The sequence below is a fragment of the Pleurodeles waltl genome, chromosome 4_2 (genome assembly GCF_031143425.1).
Source record: "Pleurodeles waltl isolate 20211129_DDA chromosome 4_2, aPleWal1.hap1.20221129, whole genome shotgun sequence".
NCBI lineage: Eukaryota > Metazoa > Chordata > Amphibia > Caudata > Salamandridae > Pleurodeles > Pleurodeles waltl.
The window spans coordinates 100,403,132-100,427,565 of NC_090443.1; the positions used below are offsets into that span (position 1 = coordinate 100,403,132).

General features: G+C 41.1%; 1 protein-coding gene across 5 annotated transcripts in view; it reads right to left on the reverse strand.

Moving 5' to 3' along the window:
* Positions 1-13,608: 13,608 nt before the first annotated feature.
* The window catches only part of SCN8A (sodium voltage-gated channel alpha subunit 8), a 554,114-nt gene continuing 543,288 nt past the window's right edge, over positions 13,609-24,434 (reverse strand). For 3 of the 5 annotated variants that reach the window (XM_069230860.1, XM_069230857.1, XM_069230859.1), the window contains one exon: positions 13,611-19,040. In XM_069230860.1, coding sequence (XP_069086961.1) covers positions 17,893-19,040 — 1,148 coding nt within the window. In that variant the 3' untranslated portion in view covers positions 13,611-17,892. Of the gene's footprint in view, positions 19,041-24,434 lie in introns of all 5 variants that reach the window. The other 2 variants (XM_069230856.1, XM_069230858.1) reach the window with 2 other exon arrangements.

Consider the following 24,434-nt stretch of genomic DNA (forward strand, 5'->3'; position numbering starts at 1 on the left):
TGAAGGTGAAAACACAGCAGACTTCCTGGAACGGTGGATCAAATCCCTCACAACAGATCCAAATCTCTCACCCTTCTTTTTGATTTGGAGAATGCTCCATCCAAGTGCCCCCCTGCGGCCCCTGGTTGCCACACTGTTACACAACAAGGACAGACAAGACTCTTCAGCAGGCCCACCACTGGGTTGTATTAAATAAGAGTCACCAGATCTTACTTTTTTGGGACTACACCAAGGCTGTCCAACATCAGCACCTGTCTTCTTGGGGTGAAGAGAAAGCTTAGCGACATTGGCATTAAATACTCCCTCCTCTTCCCTTCTAAACTTAAAGCCCTGCCTGTTCGAGACATTGTTTTTCCCAGAAGCAGCCTGGACTGGGTTGAAAGGTTCCTCCCAGACATGAAAATCTCACTACAGACTCTCTGACTATATGGGTGTCACCAGCATCTTTGACCCAAATCTCATCCTCCCTTGCCTGTTCTCACTGCTCCTTCACCTGAACATGCCTTGGATGGCAGGCAAGCTACCAGCAGCTACATCTGTCTCTGGGCCTATTGAATCTCCTTGGTTCCACACCTCTAGTGAATTCTCAGATTACAGACAAGTTGCTATAGTTGCCTGGCGCATAAGGTAAACCATTCTGCGGTTATGTTTTCATTCCACCTGGCTGACCTTGTCACTCTTATGCCTTTGGGGTCATACTTTGGCTTTCCTTCCAACCCAATACATTTGTCTAGGCTTCATGAGCCCCAAATGCCATCATTATCCCTGGCTTGTCTGGCCTGTCGGACCCTGGCCTGCTAACATCTCCTTCCTTGGGCTGGGGCAAGTTCTACATTTCGGTTTAAAATGCGCACTTACCCCTCCCTATTATGATGATTTGGCTGTTCACATATTGGTCTGGGCAGCCTAGGGTTTGCGTGCTGCCCAGTTTTGTTGTCCTCCTGCTCGCTTATACCTTGTTTACGATGACCAAATGTGCTTAACTTGGCTTGTTTCTATGCTCTGTCTTGTTTATGCATCTGGGTGACACTAGATTTTTCTGCTCCCACAGCCTGCGGCCTCTCCTCTCCCCCATGCCTGCCTCACAAATAAAACATTACACCATTTTGTCCTAAAACATCTGGGGTATACACACAACTAGATGGAGCTATAAAATGTACTCATTTCTAAAGGGCAATTATACCCATGCTGCGTTTCTTCCGGAGACTCATACTACCAGCCCCAAATCCAAAACACATGATGTGGGCAAATCTTTTCCAAAACCTGTTCTGTGTTCACACAAGATCATCTGATTTGACTGTGTCCCTGGAGTCCCTTTCATGCTCAAGACTCTGGTGGTAGATTCATCATAGTAGAAGGCTCTCTGAATGGGGAACCCCCTGGTCCTTGGTTGCATCTATGCCCTAACATGGAGCAGTCTGCCCTTTTTAGCTAGTTTCTTACTTGCCTGATCTCAATGGACACACCTTCCATAGGTGACGGATGGGCTACTTTAGGTGGTCCTGGATATCACCCTCAACAGGTCATAACCCCTATCTGCCTAAAGCTTAATCGGCTAGCAAAGCCAAATCTCTGACCTTCTAAGCTCAACCACTGGTCTGCCCTGGATGTCTGGCAACGTAACAATTCAGACCTCCAGCTCTATTGGTTTTTCTCTGTCCCCAGCGACTTGTTCATGTGGCTTGACCTCAAAGTCTGCTCAATCCACCTATGTTTGGAATCTGACTTCTCATTTCTGAGCATAGCCTTTTCACGATCTCACTGACCTGAGGAAAGCTGCCCCTCCCATCCCCACCACTTAGTGTTTGCAGGGATCCATGCTTGGGGACCACCTATTCCGCTGTTCGTTGGCTTTCCTCATAAAATAATATTTTCATATTAATGCACGTTCAACAAGTTTGAGACTAGTTTGAGTGGGATGTCCTTAAAGCAGTGCTTCAGGACCACTGCATCCAAGAAACTGCAATGCTTCTTAGGATCCCTGAGGACAAGCTCATAAGGTCTGAGGAAGCTTCTACCTGCCTCGAGCCAAGGGCTGTCCTGAACCCCTCTGGTTCCTTGGGCTCTCTCAGAAGCCCGTACCCACGAGCCTGCACTCAGAAAGACTCAGGCACCTACATTATTCTGCATATACTGCCCACACATAATCGTAAGGCGACCGGTCCAGCAAGCCCCTATCCTGGTTAGCCTTCCAGGACATGGCCCAAACCACAATATTAATGCTGCAAGGCTCCACTGGAACACAAATAGACTTGCAGCATGATATCCTTAGTAAGTTTCTTAACATTAGTCTTCTATATGCTGAGGGCCCAAACCGACTTGCATTTATGCTGACAAATGTCTTGCTAACCTTCCCTTTCGGGAATACTGGCAGACTCTTGTGACTAGTTAAGACACTCCAATCACACCTCTAGCTGTACGAGCTACCATCAATGATCTTGTGGCTGCTAAGATGTCTGGTACGTATGGCCTACTGCTCGACCTATATAATTCCTAGTCACAAACAGTTAGGAGCGCACCTGCCTGACATCCCAGCAATTAATCTGCCCCATTGCATCATGGTAGATGTAGTATCTTCAAAAAACGAACTCCATTAATTTTTAAATAATTCACCTTTAAGTAGGTACAGCCTTTACTGTGCATCTCTGGACACATGTGTTTCTGGGTTAGTCCCTTCTTCAGCAGAGAACATATTTGCGGGGTGCTGGGAATGCTGCCATAAATCACCCGGTTTCAGTACCTCTTCCCTGGCCTGCTGGTGCCTGCTCCAGAGCTCGTCAGCCCAATAGCTCAAGGGAGCCTTTAAAGTCACAAACAGTTAGGAGCGCACCTGCCTGACATCCCAGCAATTAATCTGCCCCATTGCATCATGGTAGATGTAGTATCTTCAAAAAACGAACTCCATTAATTTTTAAATATTTCACCTTTAAGTAGGTACAGCCTTTACTGTGCATCTCTGGACACATGTGTTTCTGGGTTAGTCCCTTCTTCAGCAGAGAACATATTTGCGGGGTGCTGGGAATGCTGCCATAAATCACCCGGTTTCAGTACCTCTTCCCTGGCCTGCTGGTGCCTGCTCCAGAGCTCGTCAGCCCAATAGCTCAAGGGAGCCTTTAAAGTCACAAACAGTTAGGAGCGCACCTGCCTGACATCCCAGCAATTAATCTGCCCCATTGCATCATGGTAGATGTAGTATCTTCAAAAAACGAACTCCATTAATTTTTAAATATTTCACCTTTAAGTAGGTACAGCCTTTACTGTGCATCTCTGGACACATGTGTTTCTGGGTTAGTCCCTTCTTCAGCAGAGAACATATTTGCGGGGTGCTGGGAATGCTGCCATAAATCACCCGGTTTCAGTACCTCTTCCCTGGCCTGCTGGTGCCTGCTCCAGAGCTCGTCAGCCCAATAGCTCAAGGGAGCCTTTAAAGTCACAAACAGTTAGGAGCGCACCTGCCTGACATCCCAGCAATTAATCTGCCCCATTGCATCATGGTAGATGTAGTATCTTCAAAAAACGAACTCCATTAATTTTTAAATATTTCACCTTTAAGTAGGTACAGCCTTTACTGTGCATCTCTGGACACATGTGTTTCTGGGTTAGTCCCTTCTTCAGCAGAGAACATATTTGCAGGGTGCTGGGAATGCTGCCATAAATCACCCGGTTTCAGTACCTCTTCCCTGGCCTGCTGGTGCCTGCTCCAGAGCTCGTCAGCCCAATAGCTCAAGGGAGCCTTTAAAGTCACAAACAGTTAGGAGCGCACCTGCCTGACATCCCAGCAATTAATCTGCCCCATTGCATCATGGTAGATGTAGTATCTTCAAAAAACGAACTCCATTAATTTTTAAATATTTCACCTTTAAGTAGGTACAGCCTTTACTGTGCATCTCTGGACACATGTGTTTCTGGGTTAGTCCCTTCTTCAGCAGAGAACATATTTGCGGGGTGCTGGGAATGCTGCCATAAATCACCCGGTTTCAGTACCTCTTCCCTGGCCTGCTGGTGCCTGCTCCAGAGCTCGTCAGCCCAATAGCTCAAGGGAGCCTTTAAAGTCACAAACAGTTAGGAGCGCACCTGCCTGACATCCCAGCAATTAATCTGCCCCATTGCATCATGGTAGATGTAGTATCTTCAAAAAACGAACTCCATTAATTTTTAAATATTTCACCTTTAAGTAGGTACAGCCTTTACTGTGCATCTCTGGACACATGTGTTTCTGGGTTAGTCCCTTCTTCAGCAGAGAACATATTTGCGGGGTGCTGGGAATGCTGCCATAAATCACCCGGTTTCAGTACCTCTTCCCTGGCCTGCTGGTGCCTGCTCCAGAGCTCGTCAGCCCAATAGCTCAAGGGAGCCTTTAAAGTCACAAACAGTTAGGAGCGCACCTGCCTGACATCCCAGCAATTAATCTGCCCCATTGCATCATGGTAGATGTAGTATCTTCAAAAAACGAACTCCATTAATTTTTAAATATTTCACCTTTAAGTAGGTACAGCCTTTACTGTGCATCTCTGGACACATGTGTTTCTGGGTTAGTCCCTTCTTCAGCAGAGAACATATTTGCGGGGTGCTGGGAATGCTGCCATAAATCACCCGGTTTCAGTACCTCTTCCCTGGCCTGCTGGTGCCTGCTCCAGAGCTCGTCAGCCCAATAGCTCAAGGGAGCCTTTAAAGTCACAAACAGTTAGGAGCGCACCTGCCTGACATCCCAGCAATTAATCTGCCCCATTGCATCATGGTAGATGTAGTATCTTCAAAAAACGAACTCCATTAATTTTTAAATTATATATAATTCCTACTCCATGTTCTTGCCCCCCCTGGCAGACTTCTAGGACACGGCTCTGACAGCTGGAATATTACTCCCGTCCATATGGGCGGCTCAGCTCGTTGCAGTTTGCAAACAGCACTCCCCACTGGATGATCTGCAACGTATAGATCAATTGCCATCTTTAACTCAGTCTATAAGAATTTCTGGAAAATCACGGCCACTAGGATATTGTCCCACTTCCCGACCTGATTCAGCCCGATCAGAGAAGATTCATTCCACATAGAAGCACATCTCTGAATCTTCATCAGCTATAGAGATTCATGGGACCAGCCGCTCTGGTTTGGCCTCACGCATTGGCCCTTAGCTTAGACTGTAGAAAGGCATTCGACACACTTCTCTGGAATTACTCTTCGCTATTTTGGCTTTGGACCCTGCATCATCTAATAGGTTGGCTTACAGTACTCCTGCTCCATGGCGTGTCTGGATTGGAGGGCTCATCTCGTCCTTCCTGAGCAGCAGGGTGATGAGTTAGGAATGCACCTGGCCCCTCTGCAATTTACCACAGCTATTGAGCCTCTTAGTAGCGAGCCTCATCCCACACTGCAATACAGGACTCACTCTGTGGCTCTACGTGGACGACCTCCTAATACACCTTAAGGATCTCCACTGATACTACTGAATTAGGGCAGTCTTGAGGACTGCAAAACTGAATCTGTCAACGTATGAACTGGATGAAATCCTTAGCTCTGTCACTTGCTCCTGCTTTTCCGTCAGTTTACCTCATACTAGCAGAAAATTAGCTCTGTTGGGAGGGTACCTCCTTTCGATATCTAGGGATCAGGATCTACCACTCAGACTGAATTGTTGTTGGGTGGCGACCTGATGAAAGCTGTTACTGTCTTGGCTTCCCAGGTGGATTTGAGGAAGATGCTGCCACTGGCCTAGAAGAGGTGAACTGTCCTTCTTAAAAGGTAATCCTACCTCATCTCATATTATTTTAGCAATTTACCTATCATACTGCACTGTAAGAGCTTTACTACCCTCAATACACTTCTGAAATTTCTCTGGCATATGGATTGTCATAGGCTAACGCTTTCCAAACTGTGCCTTGCTGTGAATAGGGTTGGCTGGGTGCCCAGACTTTGAGATCTATTTCCTCTCTGCCTTAACTTCAGTGGCTCACTCGTTGGCTGGGTAGGCCCCACCTTGAAGAGGCTTGTGCGAAGAGCCACTCCCAGTCAGACGATTTTAACTAGCTTCTTATTTCTGGCTTCTGGCACCTCGTCCTCGGCCCTGCCTGCTTCGCATAGCACTGTGTTCCTATGCTCGGGCTCTACCCCGCTCCAGTGGCCCTCTTCCTTATGCGCAAGCCACCCACCTTTGTGGTCCCTGCCCCCCTTCCCCAGGACCCACCTCAGCCACAGCTATTTGACATATGGGCACTGTTCCAATCTCGGCTCTTTAAGTGACCTGTACAAGGATTGCTGTCTCCTTTGGTTTGCTGACCCACTAGACCAATTTTTTACCATGGGGTCTGGAGGCAGACATGTCACTTGGGTTTTATAAAGCATTACTACTCCTTACAGCCTACTCTCAACTCCAAAGAGAGGATGCTAGCAGGGCCTTCCATGACTCAGGTGTCTCCTATAATGCTAAATTTAAATTGATCCAATATTATATTCAAGAGAGCATACCACAGTCCATCAGCGATTAACAAATTATTCCCCTTAGCTAATGCTGCATGCCCACGTTACACTGCCCCTTCAACGGACTTCAAGCATGTGCATTGATCATTTTCCACCCAGAGTTGCAGCTTTGGTTTCATCCCTCATGACTAAGCCTATCCCTCGACTGGGTAATGAGAACACTTGGCCTCCACAAATTGATAATGTTGTGCCCTGTTTCACTAACTTGGTTTGTCTCCTGGAAAAGCACACAGTCCTGCTGGAAGGCAACAAACCCTGACAATACCCCCACACCTCACCCTCTGTCACAACTTGGACTGCCAGCCTCTTTAAAAACTCTTCAAAGTTAGACTGTTCATAGGAGCCGGAGTAGGTTCCAAACAATCAGAATGGGAAACCATAGAGATATCCTATAACCCAGCTGCCTTCAAGGAGATCTCAGTAAATAAATCATCATCTGAAAGGAATGGTTTTATTGGTCTGTCACATGCGTCACGCGGGGAGAAAGGTAGCAGGTCTTCCCAATCTCTCTCTGAAATGGTGCTTTACATGCTATGCACCTATTTTACAGTCTATTATTGGACAGTCTGAGGTGAGGTGGAGAGGTAATCATGGGTTGGTCCATTTACTTTGAGGAGCACATGACTACCAACAAACATGTCCTAAGACAAAGTGGAAGACCACTCTCTCTTTACGTCTAAACGGTTCCAAGTTTATGAAAAAATGTGGTGTCAAACATGCATTCTCAAAGAATGCTCCACAACTCTGATACTGCCCCCTAACAGCATTCAAAAAGAGCAATAAGGGATCAACTAACGTCTTAATTAAGGGCTCCTCTGCACCTGCCAGCGTTCATCATTCACTAAAGAAAAAAATAAATTCAAAGAAACACTAACCTCTGTAGAGCTGTCTTTACTCGCATGTACACATATCACCTGATATGATTATTATGCATGTTTCTGTTTAAACGTCTCTCCAATATGTAAAGCACCATGGCACCCTTGGCTAGGGTAAAGGTTGCTGTACACAAGACAACTAAAAGAACGAAAACATTTATTTTGGGAGCTAAACTCCTCCATGGATGTCTAGGCTTTGTTAGGTTAACATCCTATTTGGCAGGTGTGCAAGAAGGGGAAATCAATTATGCCTGCAAATATCATGTTTAAAGGATATTCTCTAGTCGTTTTCGTGCGGCATGGGTGATCGCAGGTTTAGGTAACCAGACATTCAGCACTTTGTTGACCTTAATTAATGGTTCTGAATCAAAGAATGCCTCAATGGATAATATCTCACACTTGAAAGCCTCAATGTTAACAGATTCCACCGGTGTCAAAAACTTACTAAGCACTGAAAGCAAAGCAGAGGGCAGCCCCATCATAGATGCCAACGAGCCTTTGTTGCTGAAGGAATCCTCAATGACACACCGACAGTGGCCTTTGGAGGGAACACTGCAGCAATTCATGAATAACTGCATCAAGTTATGCGGGGGAGGGAGAGCAAAGTCCACATCGAAAGAAGGTAGGAGGTATGAAGCATCCAGAGATGCCGCTGTCCTTCCCCAACTTTCTCAGACAGGAGAGCTGATCTACAAGACATGGATGAAAATGATTATTCTGTCTAGAGACATCTTTTGTACCGTGCGTTGTCTTGATTTCATTATCCTACATGGTTACAAATGACCCACGCCATAGTGGTCACATAAAAAGCCACCTGGAATGGCCAAACTGCTTCTTATACAAAGCAGGCACCGTAAGAAAACAACTGAGGTACAACTGCAAGATAATAAAGTCGGAAAAAGGAGCAAACAGATATCAAGCACATACAAAATCAACACGATCGTGGATCCTAAGGCTGTGGCAGGTGCTACACACTGTGCATGTCGCAGAGTGACTGGTAACTTAACAGGGCAGTAAATTACTCGATCTGCGGACAGCGTTAAAAAATAAAAATAAAAAAAGACTCAAAGTTCCTTCCCTTATAGTTTTGTTACATGAAGGTTTAAAGTACTCTTTATGAGAAAGACCCCTTGATTGAGAACCCACTGTTTTTCACCACTCTGCTGAGAGCCAAACACATTACTCTGATCGCTGTTCAAGAGATGAATGCACAGAAATACCCAGGACTGGAAACCTTCAGCATAATTCTGTTGCGTCTGCTTTCCCTGGGAGCATGAACAAGTTTACCTACAGTATTGGCTTCCACAGTGTTATTCACACTAGAAGGTGTGCAACAAGGAGCACGTTGCTTTGATGAAGCAGTTCCACTGGTGATTTGCAAGTTGACAAGGGGAATAAAAATAGTTATTTCCCTGTGCTCAGGTAATAAGCAGTTGTATTCGGTTTCAGAAACCGGGTTTCCTTTTGGGAAATAAAGGACCTGAAGGTCCAGGATAAGTGTCTCACATCAATCCCAATGACTGATGTAAGACACTGTACGCAGAGCGCTTGAGTACTCCACCTACCGTAAAGTGGTCTAGTCTACTGGTTTTATTCTAAAGCGTATTCCTCCTACATCTTTCCATTTTAGTTTTCCTTTTAAAAAGGGAGAAGCTAAAGAATATTTTATAATGATTTAAATAGGCAAGCATAATGATTTCAATTTTCTAGACAACAGATACCACTGCATGGGCAGGCATTGCTGTAAAATGCTAATCTCAGTCCCTGCAAACCGTGGGCCAATGAAATGTCTTTCTTAGGGATAGAATTACGTTTCTGGAGTAAAACTACAGAAATGCCTTGCAGTTTCCAATACTTTAATTAGTAGCCGTGTGGAAAGGTCGTCACTCTAATCCTGGTTCCCCATCTTGGGTATCTTGTTAAATGAATAAGTGCTTTAATGTCTGCTCCAGGAGATCTCAGTGAGGGTTCACATCTTTCTGAGCTTCAACATGTTTCAATTTACAGGCTGCCAATAAGCTTGAGAGCACAGCCTTGCTGGGTGTTGATCCTGGAAAGGAAAGCTGATGCAGTAGACCTATTAAAGGTGTTTTATTAAAAATTGAGAAACACACCCGTTGCAAATTATGATCCTGTGAAAGATTCTTCTCTCCCTTGCACTTTGCCAAAAGCAGAAAATAATGCAGTTTTGCCGGTTATAAAGCAGCTCGGCTCTAGGTATCAAGGCCTTTGGGGAAACTGGGGTTGGAGACAAAAGGTTTATAGAAGTGCGATGATCCCACAAGTGAGGACTGATACCGGTCCACTAAAGCCAGAAGCATGATCAAGCAATGGAGCTTCTCTCCAAGTGAGAGAGCCAGGAGTCTGATGAACGATCGACAGCATTGAGGCAAAGAATGGAAAGAGAAGTACAAAGGCACTTCCTGCACCTCCAGTGTGACAGGTTTCAGGCAGTGTTCAGAGACTGCACCTTCATAAAATGCGCTTATAAACTAAATTCATGTGATGTTAAAAACACTTGTTCTGGTCTCAAACATCACGCAGGAAAAACAACTGTAATTATGAAAGAAGTCCGACTTTACGCTGTGGTAGTACACACATGGAAAACAAACCAAAGGGTTGTAAATGGAATCACTCAACCGTGAACTCCAAAAATAGCTACAGCAGTCTTCCATGACGGCAAAGGTGAGGGGAGTGGCAAAGTGGACCTCTATAATGGTTGCTTTACCAGTCTTTCTGGCAAACAAAGAAAATGATAGGAGGTTTGAAAAGATCTCAGAAAAATGACTCCATCCAAAAATGTTAACTCCCCCCACCAATGAGATGCCTTGAACGTCAAGGGTAACAAGCCAAAAATAGAGGATTTGAAAACTTGGGACAACAAGTTGGTCCATGTAAGTTTAGTTACTGGAGTTTTCGATTCAATGATGCTAAGTACTTCTGACCTTAGTTCTGAGATGTTATGTGCCCAAAGAGGAGTTGGGAAAACCCACAATGGATTGGAATGTGGTCTGAGTAATTACCAGTGGCTGAGATAAGTTCAAGCATTTCGCATATCACTTTTTGCTTTTCTAAGTGAGATGCTGTACGTGCAGCTGGTATGCCCAGTTGTGGGTCCTGTGCTTAATGTGCCCTCTGACTAAAGCTGCACCTTCTGATGAGGCCCAAAAGCCTGAAACTGGTCTGAGGTTTCTTGTGTTCCCCTCCAGAAGGGGCTGGTCTAGCAGTTTGGGTTGGACTGTTCCTATTGCAGAGGGACTAGGACTGATTGGCCTATGGCTGGTCTCTGCCTGAAGTGGCACAGTGGGCAAAACAGAATGTACTAGAAATAGACCAGATTAATACCACTGCATGAGATTGATTCAAGCATTCCACAAATCACTAAGAGAATGCAAAAAATGTAATTGGGTGTTAGTAAGGACACCTGGGGCACACCGGACAAGCGTTATGAGTTTCCTACCAGATCAATACTTGTGTGTGCTCACAAGCATTGAAGTTTATTTTTGCAGTGAAAATAAGTCATGTTTCCTGAAAGGCCAATATTTTTACGTGGTGTAATATGCAACAGCTCAGGAACCTAAAGAAAGAAGAAATTAAGGTTTCTCATCCTTATAACTTTATCTTACTTCACCCTTTAGATTCAGACACAGGGCCTGCAGAGATCAGGAGATGATTTATTTATTAGATGAGGTCGATTAACACTTTAATTGACAGGAGGTTGCCACGTGTGTATAGTGACAGAATGAATAGGTCTGCCTATCAATAAAAATGTCACCCTTTAGTTTCTCTCTTTTAAAAGGAAACTAATAAATGAAAACACGCAGAAGGAATACGCTTTAGAGTAAAATTAGTAGACTAGACCACCCTTGTGGCAGCCGGACTACTCACGTGCTTAGAGCACATCTACCTGGTATAGTTATCTCTATTCTTGAAAGGAAGTATTGAATTAAGAGAAAGATGGCAGATACATAGAATTGCTAACCTCATAATCTTATCTAATTTTCGGGAAAAGGAGGAATACATTATTGAGACAATTTAATGTTATTGGATTAATGTGTCAATGCTAATGAGAACTTCGTTCCAACCTTGGCACCATTTGGAATATGAATTTTTTTCCCAGACTCGTCTTTACCTTTTTATGATGCAACTCATACGGGCAGTTAGTAAAAGTGTATTTTTCAGGTCCATTGGAGCAGTTGCACCAGAGCACGATGATATGTACCAATGGTCTGATGTGATTTCAGAAACACGGAGACCCTCACAACCTCTGTAAGAAAGGATTTGGCCTAAGGTCCATCGTCCGTCTTTGGAAGCTAATTGGCTGATGCCGCCAGTTTGACGGGGACGCAGGGGAAAAATTAAAAAATATATATCGCCGCTCCTTAGCCATAGCGAAGGAGCCGCCCCTGTTTGTTTGAAATCATCCTTGTTCGAAAGAGAATTGTGGTACTGGAGTGCCTCAATTCTTGCGATTCTGCACTTCTCGCATGAAGGCACCTGAAGGGTTACCTTCTGAAACAAATGTGGCGATTTTCTGTCAGCGCTAGCAGTTTATGTCAGCTCAACAGACTGTGCAGTGCCTAAACCCTTATACTTCAATGATATGGCTATCACGGTGCAACAAAATAAAGTGTTTCTTCTTTGTGGCTGAAGGTGACTGCTTCTTAATGACCTTTTATAAGATGTGGCACAAACTTATGAGACTCCTAGAAGTGCGATGACAATGAAGTGGAGACGTTAGAAGTGTTAACTACTGAGAACGGCTTGGGCACTGCAGAAACAACCGTTTAGGGCATAAATTAGGATTTTTTTTTTTTGAGAATTCAGAGAAAAAAGGTTAAAACATATCTTCCAGAAATGGGGAAAAATACCGCCTGAAAAAAGGAGGCGCTTACACCTGTATGGTGTCTGTGTGGCAGGAAAATGAATTGGCAGGATGCTGGCTATAGATATAAAGGCCACAACGGTTTGGGAAAGCACTGGACGCTGGGGCTGTCACTGAAAAACGTTAAAGTAATTAAGTTTAAAGAGTTACATTTTCTCGTCCTGCATGTGACTGCTGGAAATTCTCAGAGAGCTGAGACGAGTGATAAGATGCCCAAGGAACAATGTAGATCATTGCTGCTAGACAAGCGAGTTTGATATGCAATTATCAAGGTAGCCAAACGGACAATCTAAGTGCAAGCTTTAAAAGTGAAGCATAAGTATTGTATGGACGATGCAGTTAACATTACTGTTTCAAATCGGATTAAGAACATTAAAATACAATTCATCACCGCACAGTTAATTAAACATTTCCCTTACATGAATAGTTAAATACCGGTATATACAAGATTTTAAAATGCAGGTATAAACATCTATTTTATTTCATTACAAGAGGACAGATTGCTAAATTTCTATCTGTATGCATTTCATGTGCATCTCTGGAATGAGGTTAATGTGAAGACTTGCATAACTAACTTTCAAATCATATTAAGCATGATTAATAAGAATATATTTTATTCCTGCCAGATTGCTGAAATGCTCCACTGGTGCCAGAAGTCAGGTACACTCTGTATATTCACTACTGGGTATACAATGATCAATTTAGCTCAAGTAAAAAACACAGTGCTTAAAAAAAACAAATGCACTAAGCAGCTTCTTTGGTCCTGGTTGTGGCAGGTGCTTTCTTGCCAACAATGTAACCATGAGGCATTCTAGTACGACTAAGGAGGGTAAGTCATCAGTTTTAAGTGTCAAAACCAAATCAATACCTCACTTTTTCAGTTACTATGTAATAGTATTACAGACCTAGCCAAAGTTTCTTTCCTAAATGTATATAATTCATTGATAAGGGAAGACTACATCACCATAGAGATTCACAACTGAACAATTCGAATTGATTTTGCTTGCACAAATAATTTGAAACAATAAATGTTTGTTTAATGAGGAACATCTCAGAACAGGAATATGAGTGGTAATACCCACAAAAGATTTGTTTTCAAAAAGATAATAAACAAAAACCGAAAGGTTAAAAGGAAAGCACATTTTGCTAGGCACTAACTGTTGATAGTTGATTTGCTCGAGGGTCCAAAGCATGGGTGTTATGGGTTTCAGATGCTTCAAATAGAGGACAATTTCTATCCAATATTATTACTTTTTACGTGAGTAGGAGCAATGTGAGATCTGACTTTTTAACAGCAGGGCATGCTGGCAACCACCTTTCAAAAGTATTACACCGAGGACCACGGTTTTCAAGCTCATTAATAATTTAATGTAATTCTTCTGTTAACAGTTACTAATTCATCTAGATTGCAATTTATTTTGCCGTTTCATTTTTTTGGTACTTTGTCGCCAGCTGCTTAAAAATTATCGTTTCTTCTAGAAACTTCCATTTTAACATGAATGTCTGCATACAAAAAAAAACTTTAGGAAAAAGGCATACCATTTATATACCTCTTCTTCCCCTAGTAACAAATACTGAAAATAAGAATTTTGTGGAGAACGTGAAAGAAAAACGTAGCATTAAAATGCAGTATATCAGAAATGTAAACATCTCTCCTGTACATTATTGTAGTGTACAGCTAGATATTAGTTGTGTGCAAAATAAGGGTTTTCACTTCCACAAATTTGGCAGAATACTATAGAGAAAAATGTTATGACTTTTTTTCAAAATTTTGGGGGACTACAATTAAGATGTCTTCGCAGAAGAAAACATTCATAAACTTACCTTTTACAAAATGTTTTAACAAAATATTTTCAGAAAACACATGCACATTACTTTTTACAGAGGACTGAGAGGATTATCTCGGAAATCTAGGACATTTCTGTCAGTTATTTAATTAAAACAGTTCAAACGCAGCAATGTCATAAAATAGTATTATAGGTAAATCATAGCAAACTAATAGCTGAGGCAAAAAAGAAGAGGCAGGCAACAAACAAAAGGTGCACAGACACATCCCTACCTGGTACAGTAAAAAGGGTAATGTTTATTTGTATTTTTCCTTTTGGCTTATAGTAATAACGTAATTTTTTAGCATGTTTGGGTAAGAACAGCATTAGCCTCCATGCATTTACTAATACACTACTAATCTTTTCTATTGGCCTTTTACATAGTCTACATTTCATTGCGGCAAAAAGAAATTAAAACTTGGAAGAGGTTTCACCGCGCCGTGTTAATTTTTTGCATCTTTCATAATAGCTTCTGTATCAAATGGGGATGTTTTAGGAATTGTGAGCACAGCAGTCCATAAACTTCCATCCTCTCACACTGCTTTGATTTACAAAAGTGTTGAAAGACCAGTTCATAAAATGAAGGTGCAAAAGGAAGACAACGGAGGCAATCACCTTGCCTGACCCTTTGGCTATGCTTTTAAATCAATAGCAGCAGCAGCGCTTCAGTTTTGATTGTGGGTGTTTAGATACTGCATTTAAAACCTTGTTAGAAAAAAAATGCATTGGTGCTGTAACAGATGCTGCGTTTCTGACTGACCTCTTCGTGGATTTTGCTTTTATTTATTTTTTTGTACTTTTTTCTATTTTTTACTGAAGCTTAACCACCCTCCCATTTTCCCTCCCCAACATCCCACCCAATGAAGACATACAAAAATGTAAGACAAATTTTCAAAGCCTGTTAACTGCCTGTAAACTGCTGGTGAATGTGTCATTCTGCTACTAAGAATGAAATCAATAAATCAATTAAATGTACGTGGAACAGAAGTTGTTTTTGAGGGGTATAAAGCGTTTTAAAAAAAACAACACACCCTACAAAAACCAGCTACATGATCACTTAAGGACCAAGCCTATTGAAAATGGTTTTGTGAAAGATGTCACTTTTTTGCAGTACCAGTCACAGATACTTAAAGGCCAGATTAAATTCGAATAAGGTGATTGATTACATAAGGAAACACTATGTGTGGAAAAATTGTTAGCAAGTTGTTCAAGTAGCCTGATGACTTCACCAGCATGAGAACTAGATGTACCAATCTTTGCATATGGATCCAGAGCCCACAGTAGGGCTCAACATCAAGTATGAAGTTTAGCCAAATCTTGCATAGAAGTGGTCATAATTTATTGCACACTGGATAAAGAAAACAATTTATATTTTAAGACTATTTGCAACAAAAGCTTTTTTGTCTGTTTCGGGATGTACATTGGCTAAAAGCTTCAAATTTCTAAAAAGAAATAAAAAAATAAAATTAAACATGACAATGGCATTAGCCAGAAGCCATTCTATTTAATTTGTAATTTTGTATTTACAAAAACATGCTGTTAAAATAAAAATAATATATTACAGTATATATATATGTATATATATATATATAATCCTCTTAAAAAGTTCAACCACACCTTCAGCTTTTTGTGCTGTTGACGACATTGCCTTTACATTTGCAAGCTAGTTTTTATTATACATGATAGCTTAACTTACTTGGGGCATCTAACATGGTAGAAATTGCGCTTCTCTATGGTATCTGATACAGTACAACAGGTTCTTTGATGATTTTACTGTTGATGTTTCGCTGCTAGACTAAGAAAACAAAGTCTGACTTGGCACCAATGTCTAGGCAAAAAGAGGTTCTGCAATTTTGTTGGGTGCGTAATTAGGACTGTTTAATTTTTGCTGTTTTACCATTTTGTAATATTTGTTTTGGTCCACATTTAAACTATTTGCTTGCTTTCCTGTACTTTACTAGACATGAAACTTACCATGATTGACTACCATGTTGGGTCAACACAGCAAGTGAAGATTGGCAATGGTATTTTTTTTATATACTTTCAGAGTGCCCCTGACCCATTGGCTAAGACACTTATGACCAACCTGCAATGAAGATTGTTTTAACAAGGTGGGGTAATCAGCAGCTCATTTGCAAATTGCACATAACAAAACCAGAGTTTTTGACGAATCATATCATTTTAGGACACAAGAATAAAACGTAATATCAGATACATTTCTGTGGGGTTTCCCCAGAAAATGCATTTTCTGTTGCAAAGATGACCAACAATAAAATAGTCAAAAGGCCAAGCGTTTCTAGTGGATAGCCGGCCACTTTGTTAGAATGAAAAAAAACAAGACAGAGTGGATAAATTCAAGTAAGGCCGATGGAAGTCTTTGCATGTTTAAACTACAATATGACCACAGAAGCAAAGAAAGCCATGCAGCTTAATGCATTAGCTTGAAACCACCAGGAAAGTAAAATGGAAACTGTCCCGGGCACACATGCATTCTCTTCACTCAAAAGAAAATTGGCAACAGCTGATGTAAATAAGATGTGACTAAAAAAGCATCATATATTTTGACATGGGTTAGAAGTTGGCATGACTAAGGTCAGATACAATGTTATGCAAAGTCAACTACTAAAAGAGAAGTAGCAAATTTTGCAACCTGAACTGATCTCCTGTATAGTCGATTCAGCTAGTAGGGGCCCCTAGCCCCCACCAGGACGTTTATTACTGAGGTCAGAAATTCAACCTAATACAGCACTTCTTTCACACTATAAACACATTTCCTCTTCAGAATGAAGTGTGAATAACAAATACTGCAAAATACAGAGATTTGTTTAAGCCCTAGGTTTTGGTTTACAGTGACACTGCAGTACAAGCTTTCAGTGATTTACAGCTTCCCCCAAAGAGGAGGAAGGGGCAGCAGCAACATGTTTTTGTTTTAATGTGCGACAATGACTGTATGTAAAGAAATTTATTAAACATACACACAAAATTGTTTGATTGCTTGTTCCCATACAACTTATGAAAAGTTTAAGAATCGGTAAATATTTTGAAGGGCATATATTAAGTTGTCTCCAAATACAGTGCTCAGTATTCAGTGGAGTGCCTTCAACTTATGGCTTTGCCACTGCAGTGGACAGAGTACTGGCGCCTTTGTGGTCTATGGTTCTTCATGCATGATTCCTGATCAGAGCATGCCATCATGCAAATCATTTCTATGCATTGAACAAGCACATTTATATTTTTATATTTTTTTTGGAGTCGGTCTGAGCAAGTCCTTCTCAGCCCGAAAGAAAACCTGATTCCCCCCATCTTCCAAACTAAGTGAATCCCGTGTAGTAAAACGTATGATGGGTTACCAAATAAACCATGATAATTAAGTGGCATGAACTGAACGCTTTCTTCCGAGTTAGTTTTCTGCTCAACTAAATGAAACAATGCAAATATAGTTTTGTGTGAACAAACATACCCCTTAAGTAGTGCTTTCTGTATTTAACAATCAATAAAATGGAAAAAACATAAATTCCATTGCACTGCTTGGGAAATATACCCGATCCTAGCAGCCTTTTGTTGTTGTCTTTAGTTGCACTGACTTATGTGGAACATGCAGTATCCACCTGCCCAAACCAATATAAAATCCTTTGTTCATTACAAGGGTCGCATTATACTCCTTTAAACAGGTGGTGTGTCACTGCTTTAGATGCAACAATGTCACATGGGAAGCAGACTAAGTTTGGTATATATATATCCTCAGATAAGTATTTCCATAGCTGTCCTGCATTGATATATTTATGATGTCTGTAAACAATCTTTGCTTGTGAATTTGAATAGGTGAATTGCTTCAAAACTTAGATTCCCTGACATCTTTTATTTTTTTCACTCGATCTCTTCTTTCTTCTTCTATTCGTTCTTGTTTCTCCTTTTCAGGTTTTGTTACACTGTCATAGGATGGGAGGGATGCAGTGGACGGGGTGCCCTCCTTTTTGTCCGGATTTGTACCTCCATTCTCAAGCTTAGTGGAGGCTGGCTTCCGGCAAATGAAGCCCCGGTTTGCCAAGTGCCGCCTGTAGGCCCTCTGGATGATGATAGCAGAGACATCTTCCTGTTTGCGCCTGAGCGTGGTTGTAATAGGTTCATAAGACACTTTTGATGGGTTTGATGCCACAAACCTCTCTTCCATCTGCTGCCGTAACATATCCAGCTCATCACTGTCACCCAGTACACGCTTAGTGAAGGCAAAAAGAATGTCTAAGCAATGAATCCTTTCCCCACTTACCATCGGCAGGTCCATGGCTATAAGTTCAATGGTGTTTGGCTTAGGAAGTCGAAGGGGATGCTCCAGGGCATCAGCAAAATCTGAGAGTTTACTGTACTGAATGAACTGAGTGGCATCTGGGTCAAACTTCTCCCATATTTCATAAAAGGTCTCAAAATCATCCTCGCTCAGGGGCTCTGCGCTTTCCTCTGTGGCCACGCCAAAGTTCTCAAGGATAATGGCAATGTACATGTTCACCACAATCAGGAAAGATATGATGAGGTAACTGACAAAGAAAAATATCCCCACTGACGGGTTGCCGCAGTTCCCTGAGGCAGGGCTCCCAGGGTTCTCAGTCTTGGGATCACAGTCAGGAGGCCGGTTTAAGATGGGTAACAGCAAGCCATCCCATCCCGCAGAGGTAGTGACCTGAAATAAGCAGATCATGCTATTGCCAAACGTTTCAAAGTTAAACATGTCATCAATCCCTCCCTCCTTCTTGGCGTAGGCAAAGTTGGACATTCCAAATATAGAAAAGATGAACATAACCAGGAAGAGCAGCAAGCCAATATTGAACAAGGCAGGCAAAGACATCATTAAGGCAAAAAGCAAGGTGCGGATTCCTTTGGCTCCTTTGATCAGGCGCAGTATACGGCCGATGCGGGCCAACCGGATGACTCTGAATAGGGTGGGTGAAACAAAGTACTTCTCAATGATATCAGCCAGGAACATTCCTATGAACAAAAGAATTGTTACAATTTACTGTAGTAAATATAAAGGAGAAAAGCTCTTAGTACAATATTAGGTATGTTTCTGATGCACAACAATGCTCATTCTGAAACACAAAATCATAGCACAATTAATACACAAGTGTTAGTGAATATGACTGAGTGAATTGTTCGGTGAACATATAACTGTTAAGTGACACTGCTATGCGTTCTCACCAAGTATTCAGGATAGCTGGGGTGAGGGAGGGCGATTTAGTACTAAAATGGGACTACGAGACTTCCTCAATACAGAGCTATCATGTTTCTATTATGTAGCAATTTAAGACTATTGAAGCAAACTACCAACATCCTAGGATAAAACAATTACAAGTTGCACAGAAAGTTGGAGACAGTCAACAGAGTGCAAATTCTGAAGTAGATCAAAGCAGGAATAATGGTGAAAGTGCACTCTCTTTTGTCTTAACTTGTGCTATTTTAAAGACATTTCTGATAATCCAGTGTTTAAAAGTGGTGAAATACAGGTTAAAGGGGGGAATAACAGACTGTCATTACTAAATGTTATCAACCAGAAAGCACAATTATTCCCAAGTTAAATAGACATGGTTAGAGAGAGGTCTCTAGGAGTTGAACTGGAGTTAGTGTCTCCAGAGCTTAGTTAAGCTGAACTCGTTTTAAGAAAGCTGGAAACAGAAGTTCCCTTGAAATGCTAAAGGAAGTGAAAAGATCTAACAGTACTCTCAAATGAATGTGGGGGCGGGTGTGCTGCAACATATGCACTTTAAGATCATCTTTAACCCCTCACCATTCTTGATCAGTCGAGGATTATTAAAGAAAATAAAAGAGGTGCCTTCAAGAATACTGGGAAATGTGAGTAAGGATTAGGCCAGTTGTTTAAACTCTGATGCAATTTAATAACTGAAGTAAGAAACTGTATAAAGAAGACATTTTTCAATTGTGTTGGATTTGTTGCAATAGTTGAGGAGCAATATTTTTGGAAGGAATGTAAAAAATAATTGTTAGAGTTTTTCTGCAGCCTTAGCAATGTACATGCAGTACAGTGTCAATGTTTTATGTTAAGTGCTGCATTCATGCCAAAAATATTAGACATTAGAGTTAACCTCTATCCGGAAACGTATTGGCCCGTGCACACTGATGTTAGAACATTATTAAAAGCAATTGTTTCAGAATAGTTGTGCATAAGTGTAAGGGTGCCAGCGTGCTAAGACTCGAACAACATGGTGATACAAAACCAGATGAATAAAAGACTCAGATTTGAGTTGGCAGTAGAAGGGATGCTTCGACTAAGTTAACAGACTAGTGACAGCAATGCAATCGCACATAGAAGCGGGTCTTACAACTAATAGTTAATAGGCATTTGTAGATTGGGACGACACCATCAATGATAAATCCATATAATAGTGATTGATTAGACAATAATAAAGCAAACGAGGAACAAGTTCACTTAAATGCTTTCCATGAATAATTTTGATGAACTGCTGTCAGAAAACACTGAACAGTAGAATGCTTAGTTCTCAGGCTATCTGATTTTGCCGAGTTTTCACAGAATAATTAAAGTTAGTCAGAGCTTTAATAGTACTTAATTTCCTTCAACAACCTGCAGAGTGCAGTTGCCAGGTTTGGATAGAGATGATGCAGATTTACATTTTGTCAGTTCTTTTAAATGTAGGATATGACGTTTTACACCGATATCATCTTCAGCTGGAAGTAATAGCATGAGTAACTGTCATTTTGATACAATTTTATTGCAGATCAGTGTGCCTAATTTCATTTAAGATGAGAATAATTTTTTGCTGAAGGTCAGAAATTAGGTTTTACTTTCTTCCAGAAAGTGCAAAAACAGTGCTTTTCTTTTTGACCTTATAGGGGCATGGCTTCACCCTCCTGGGTTCTTCTTTTACACACAATTTGAACGCCTTTAAGTTCAGTAAGCATGGCTAAGGCAAAGGCTGATTTCTGATGACTAATCAATACGTAAATCTACTCGGTAAAAAACAGTGTAGTAGTGGCACTTGACACTAGCATTTTTGAATACTAAGAAGAACCCCAATATACGTTTTTGTACTATCATTTAAATGGGAAAATGTTTACTGAGGTCATGGGAGAGAAAATATTGGGGAAAAAAATCACATGGAATTTATTCACCTCTAGAGTAGTTTCCAAAGCTGTTGAACCATGCCCACATACCTTTTTGTCTGAGACTGTAGGGCACAGCAGACCAGGTATTAAGTTTCACTTAAGCTGGCTGTGTTAAATACATTTGTGAGTGGTGGGCAGGATAATTAATGCACTGCCTTGAATGAAGGTAACAATGCGGGGGCATGCAATGTTTCTCTATGGTTACACCTTCAAAGCACAGTAGAACAATGTTAATTTTCAAAAACTGCTGATGTCATCATAGGTTTTTTATCCTTCTCAGTCAGACCTAGCTCTGATCTCTACAATAAAAACTTTAAAAATGTGGAATACATTGACTACTTCTACAGCACTCGAGGTAGGTAGCACTTAATTTCTGTTCATTCCGCCAAACCTCAAAGAATGATTTGATATTGTCAACATTACGCATATCAGAAAATGAGGGTGTCAGTATCTGCCCATGCAAATTACTCATGTGAGGCTAACCAGTTCCCATTGAAAATTGTGCACATGATATTGGACCTAAATATCAAGAGTCTTCGCTCTAGCTTTTAAAGTATTTTGCAGTAACACTATTGAAGGGACTCATGCCCTGATGTTTGTTTGTCATGCTATGCTTGATGAATAATCAGGCAACACTTTATAGATTGCCCGACTCTTTGGGCACCAATTTTGGTAAATGTTTTTAGAGCTGCTCAACCTCGGTCCTTCCTCCATCATCGTCTAGTGCCATTATTGTCTCAATCTTTTAAACGGGAGACCGGAATGACCCTGCTTGTTATAGTCCAATCACTCTGACGCCACCGCAAAGATTTTTGGGAGAATACTCCCGGACCACTTGGAAGCCTGGGCTCTTGACGTTACCATCATCTCGGAGTCACAGTTAGGCTTCAGGAAGGCGGTGGGGACAGTCAATCAATGTTTGAACCTCCACTTAATTAGAGAAAAGTATGTGGGGGCGAAGCAAGGGTGTCTATTTGGCATTTGTGGATCTAACTGGAGCTTTTGACAACGTGGACAGAAGCTAATTATGGGCAATGTTAACCAATAAAGGTGCAAATCCAAAGATAGCATCCTTGTTGGCCCAACTTCACAATGACATGGAAGCTAAGGTCAGATTTGGGGAAGAGGGGCAATGCATCAGCCCCTTTAAGGTTAGGAAAGGAGTAGGGCAGGGCTGTGTTCTCACACCCTTCCTTTTTAGGTTTTATATAAATGGCCTAGAGGAAGCTCTGACTGACGAAAAGGCAGATCCAATTAAGATCGCCGACAGACCACAACCGGTACTAATGTATGCCGACAGCTGTGTTCTGATGGCAAGAACTGGGAGGGGCCTCCAAAAACTTTTAAACAGATTTGTTGACTTTATGATGGCGCTGGGACTCTCCACTAATAAAACAAAACCACATACTATGATTTGTGGCCACCCAAGAACCAGAGCCCCTCAGTTTTATATTGAAGATATCCAACTGAGCAGTGTGCAAACCTTTACGTACTTGGGGATTCCCTTTGATAATGGGTCTAAGTGGAAGCACCTTAGAGAAATAAGGAATATACAATACAATCAAGCAGTGGCATCTCTAGGCAATTTTTTTTTTAAAACTAGGTTATGCACCAGTAAAGCCCATTACCACCATCTATAAGGCAGGGCCTACTTCAATTGTCAGATTTGGAGCTGGGGTATGGGGCTATATGGGCGCATCATCTCTGCAAACAAGAGAAAAATTTCTGAGAAATCTACTTTCACTTTGAGTGTTTCTGCTATAATCCCACACACAGAATTAGGTCTTCCTTTTATGGAGGACTTGATTAAGTTAGCTCCTTTATACATTAAAGAGTCCCTGAGCAGCCATAACAGATCAGACTTATTTTTTAACCCTAGGGCCATAGTCAAGCAGGATATTCCAGCAGCAAAAAAATAATCCCTAGAGAAATTGGCTACCGACAAAGAGTGGCACGATTTCGGGAAAGGCATGGAGACAGCTTATCTTCCCTTCTGTACCACATCTAAAATCGAACCCTATCTCAACTGTCTTGCTGCACCATAGATTTTTCCTGAAGGTTTCGTCTGGGCCGGGCCCATTTTAAAGTGGCCTATCCCCCCAGGGTGTACCGCAGTAGGGACCTAATACCCTGTCCATGTGATATGCATTTGGAACAATCACAAATGCAGACGTTTTTATTCTGTAAACTGTACAAAGAGCAGAGGAAAGTTTTTAATGCCAATTCTTAAATCACTAAATATCAGGATGTGTAGGAAGCTATTTTTCATCTGCAGTTTCTCCAGTCTGATATGATCTGTATGGTTATTTATTGTTTTATTGCTGCAGCGATAAAAGAAAAGAATAATCTTGAATCTAATTGTTAAGCACGTTTGCTATAATTTTGCACAGCTCTGCAAAATACATTCTAGATGACCTTATGTCTATTCGACCAGGTATGCAAATTCAAATAGTTCCAATTACTGTAATTTTCTTTGTGTTTTTTTTATTTTTTTATTACTGATCATCTTATGCACATATATACTATTGCTATTTATTGATGTCTTTTTATCCTTTTAACTTATTAATTAACTTTGTACATATGTTCTTTTATGGATATTTACAAAAAGGTCGAAAAATATTTTTGACTGACTGATTGCCCGACTCATTTCCGGATCTGGTTAGCATTTTTGAACGGCTTATAAAGGTAAAAAAAAAAATTTTTTTGTATTTCTTCACTAGTGAGTAATCACATGAATGGACAAATCCAAGAGCAGCATATATTGGTTGCGAGTATCAAAAAATACATATTGCTCATAGATATTTATCTTGATTTTGTTTAAATTGCAGTGACCCCCAAAACCATGAAGAAATTAAATGCTAATTATAACATTTTTAAAACTATACATTAATATAAATCTCAAATATATGCAAACCATTATTTTATTCTTTATATTAAACATTCATAGCTGACCATAGCTTAATTAAGCAATCAAATTTGTTCATCTTCAAATGTTCTACTGAACGTTGAATTCTAGGGTAATTTACTCAGAGTGAAAGCAAGACACGTATTTGTTTTCTTCATAGTAAAAATCAGACAACCATCTCACCAGATGTTTCCTTTGAGAATAACCTAAGCCAGTGTTTTCTCATTTTCTGATCTGTGGTGACGGTGCAGGTGTTACAGTGATGTTTTTAATAAAAGTGCCAAATAGCTAATGAGTGTGCTAAAATATATATTAGTGAAGAAAGGCTTGTCTTAGCT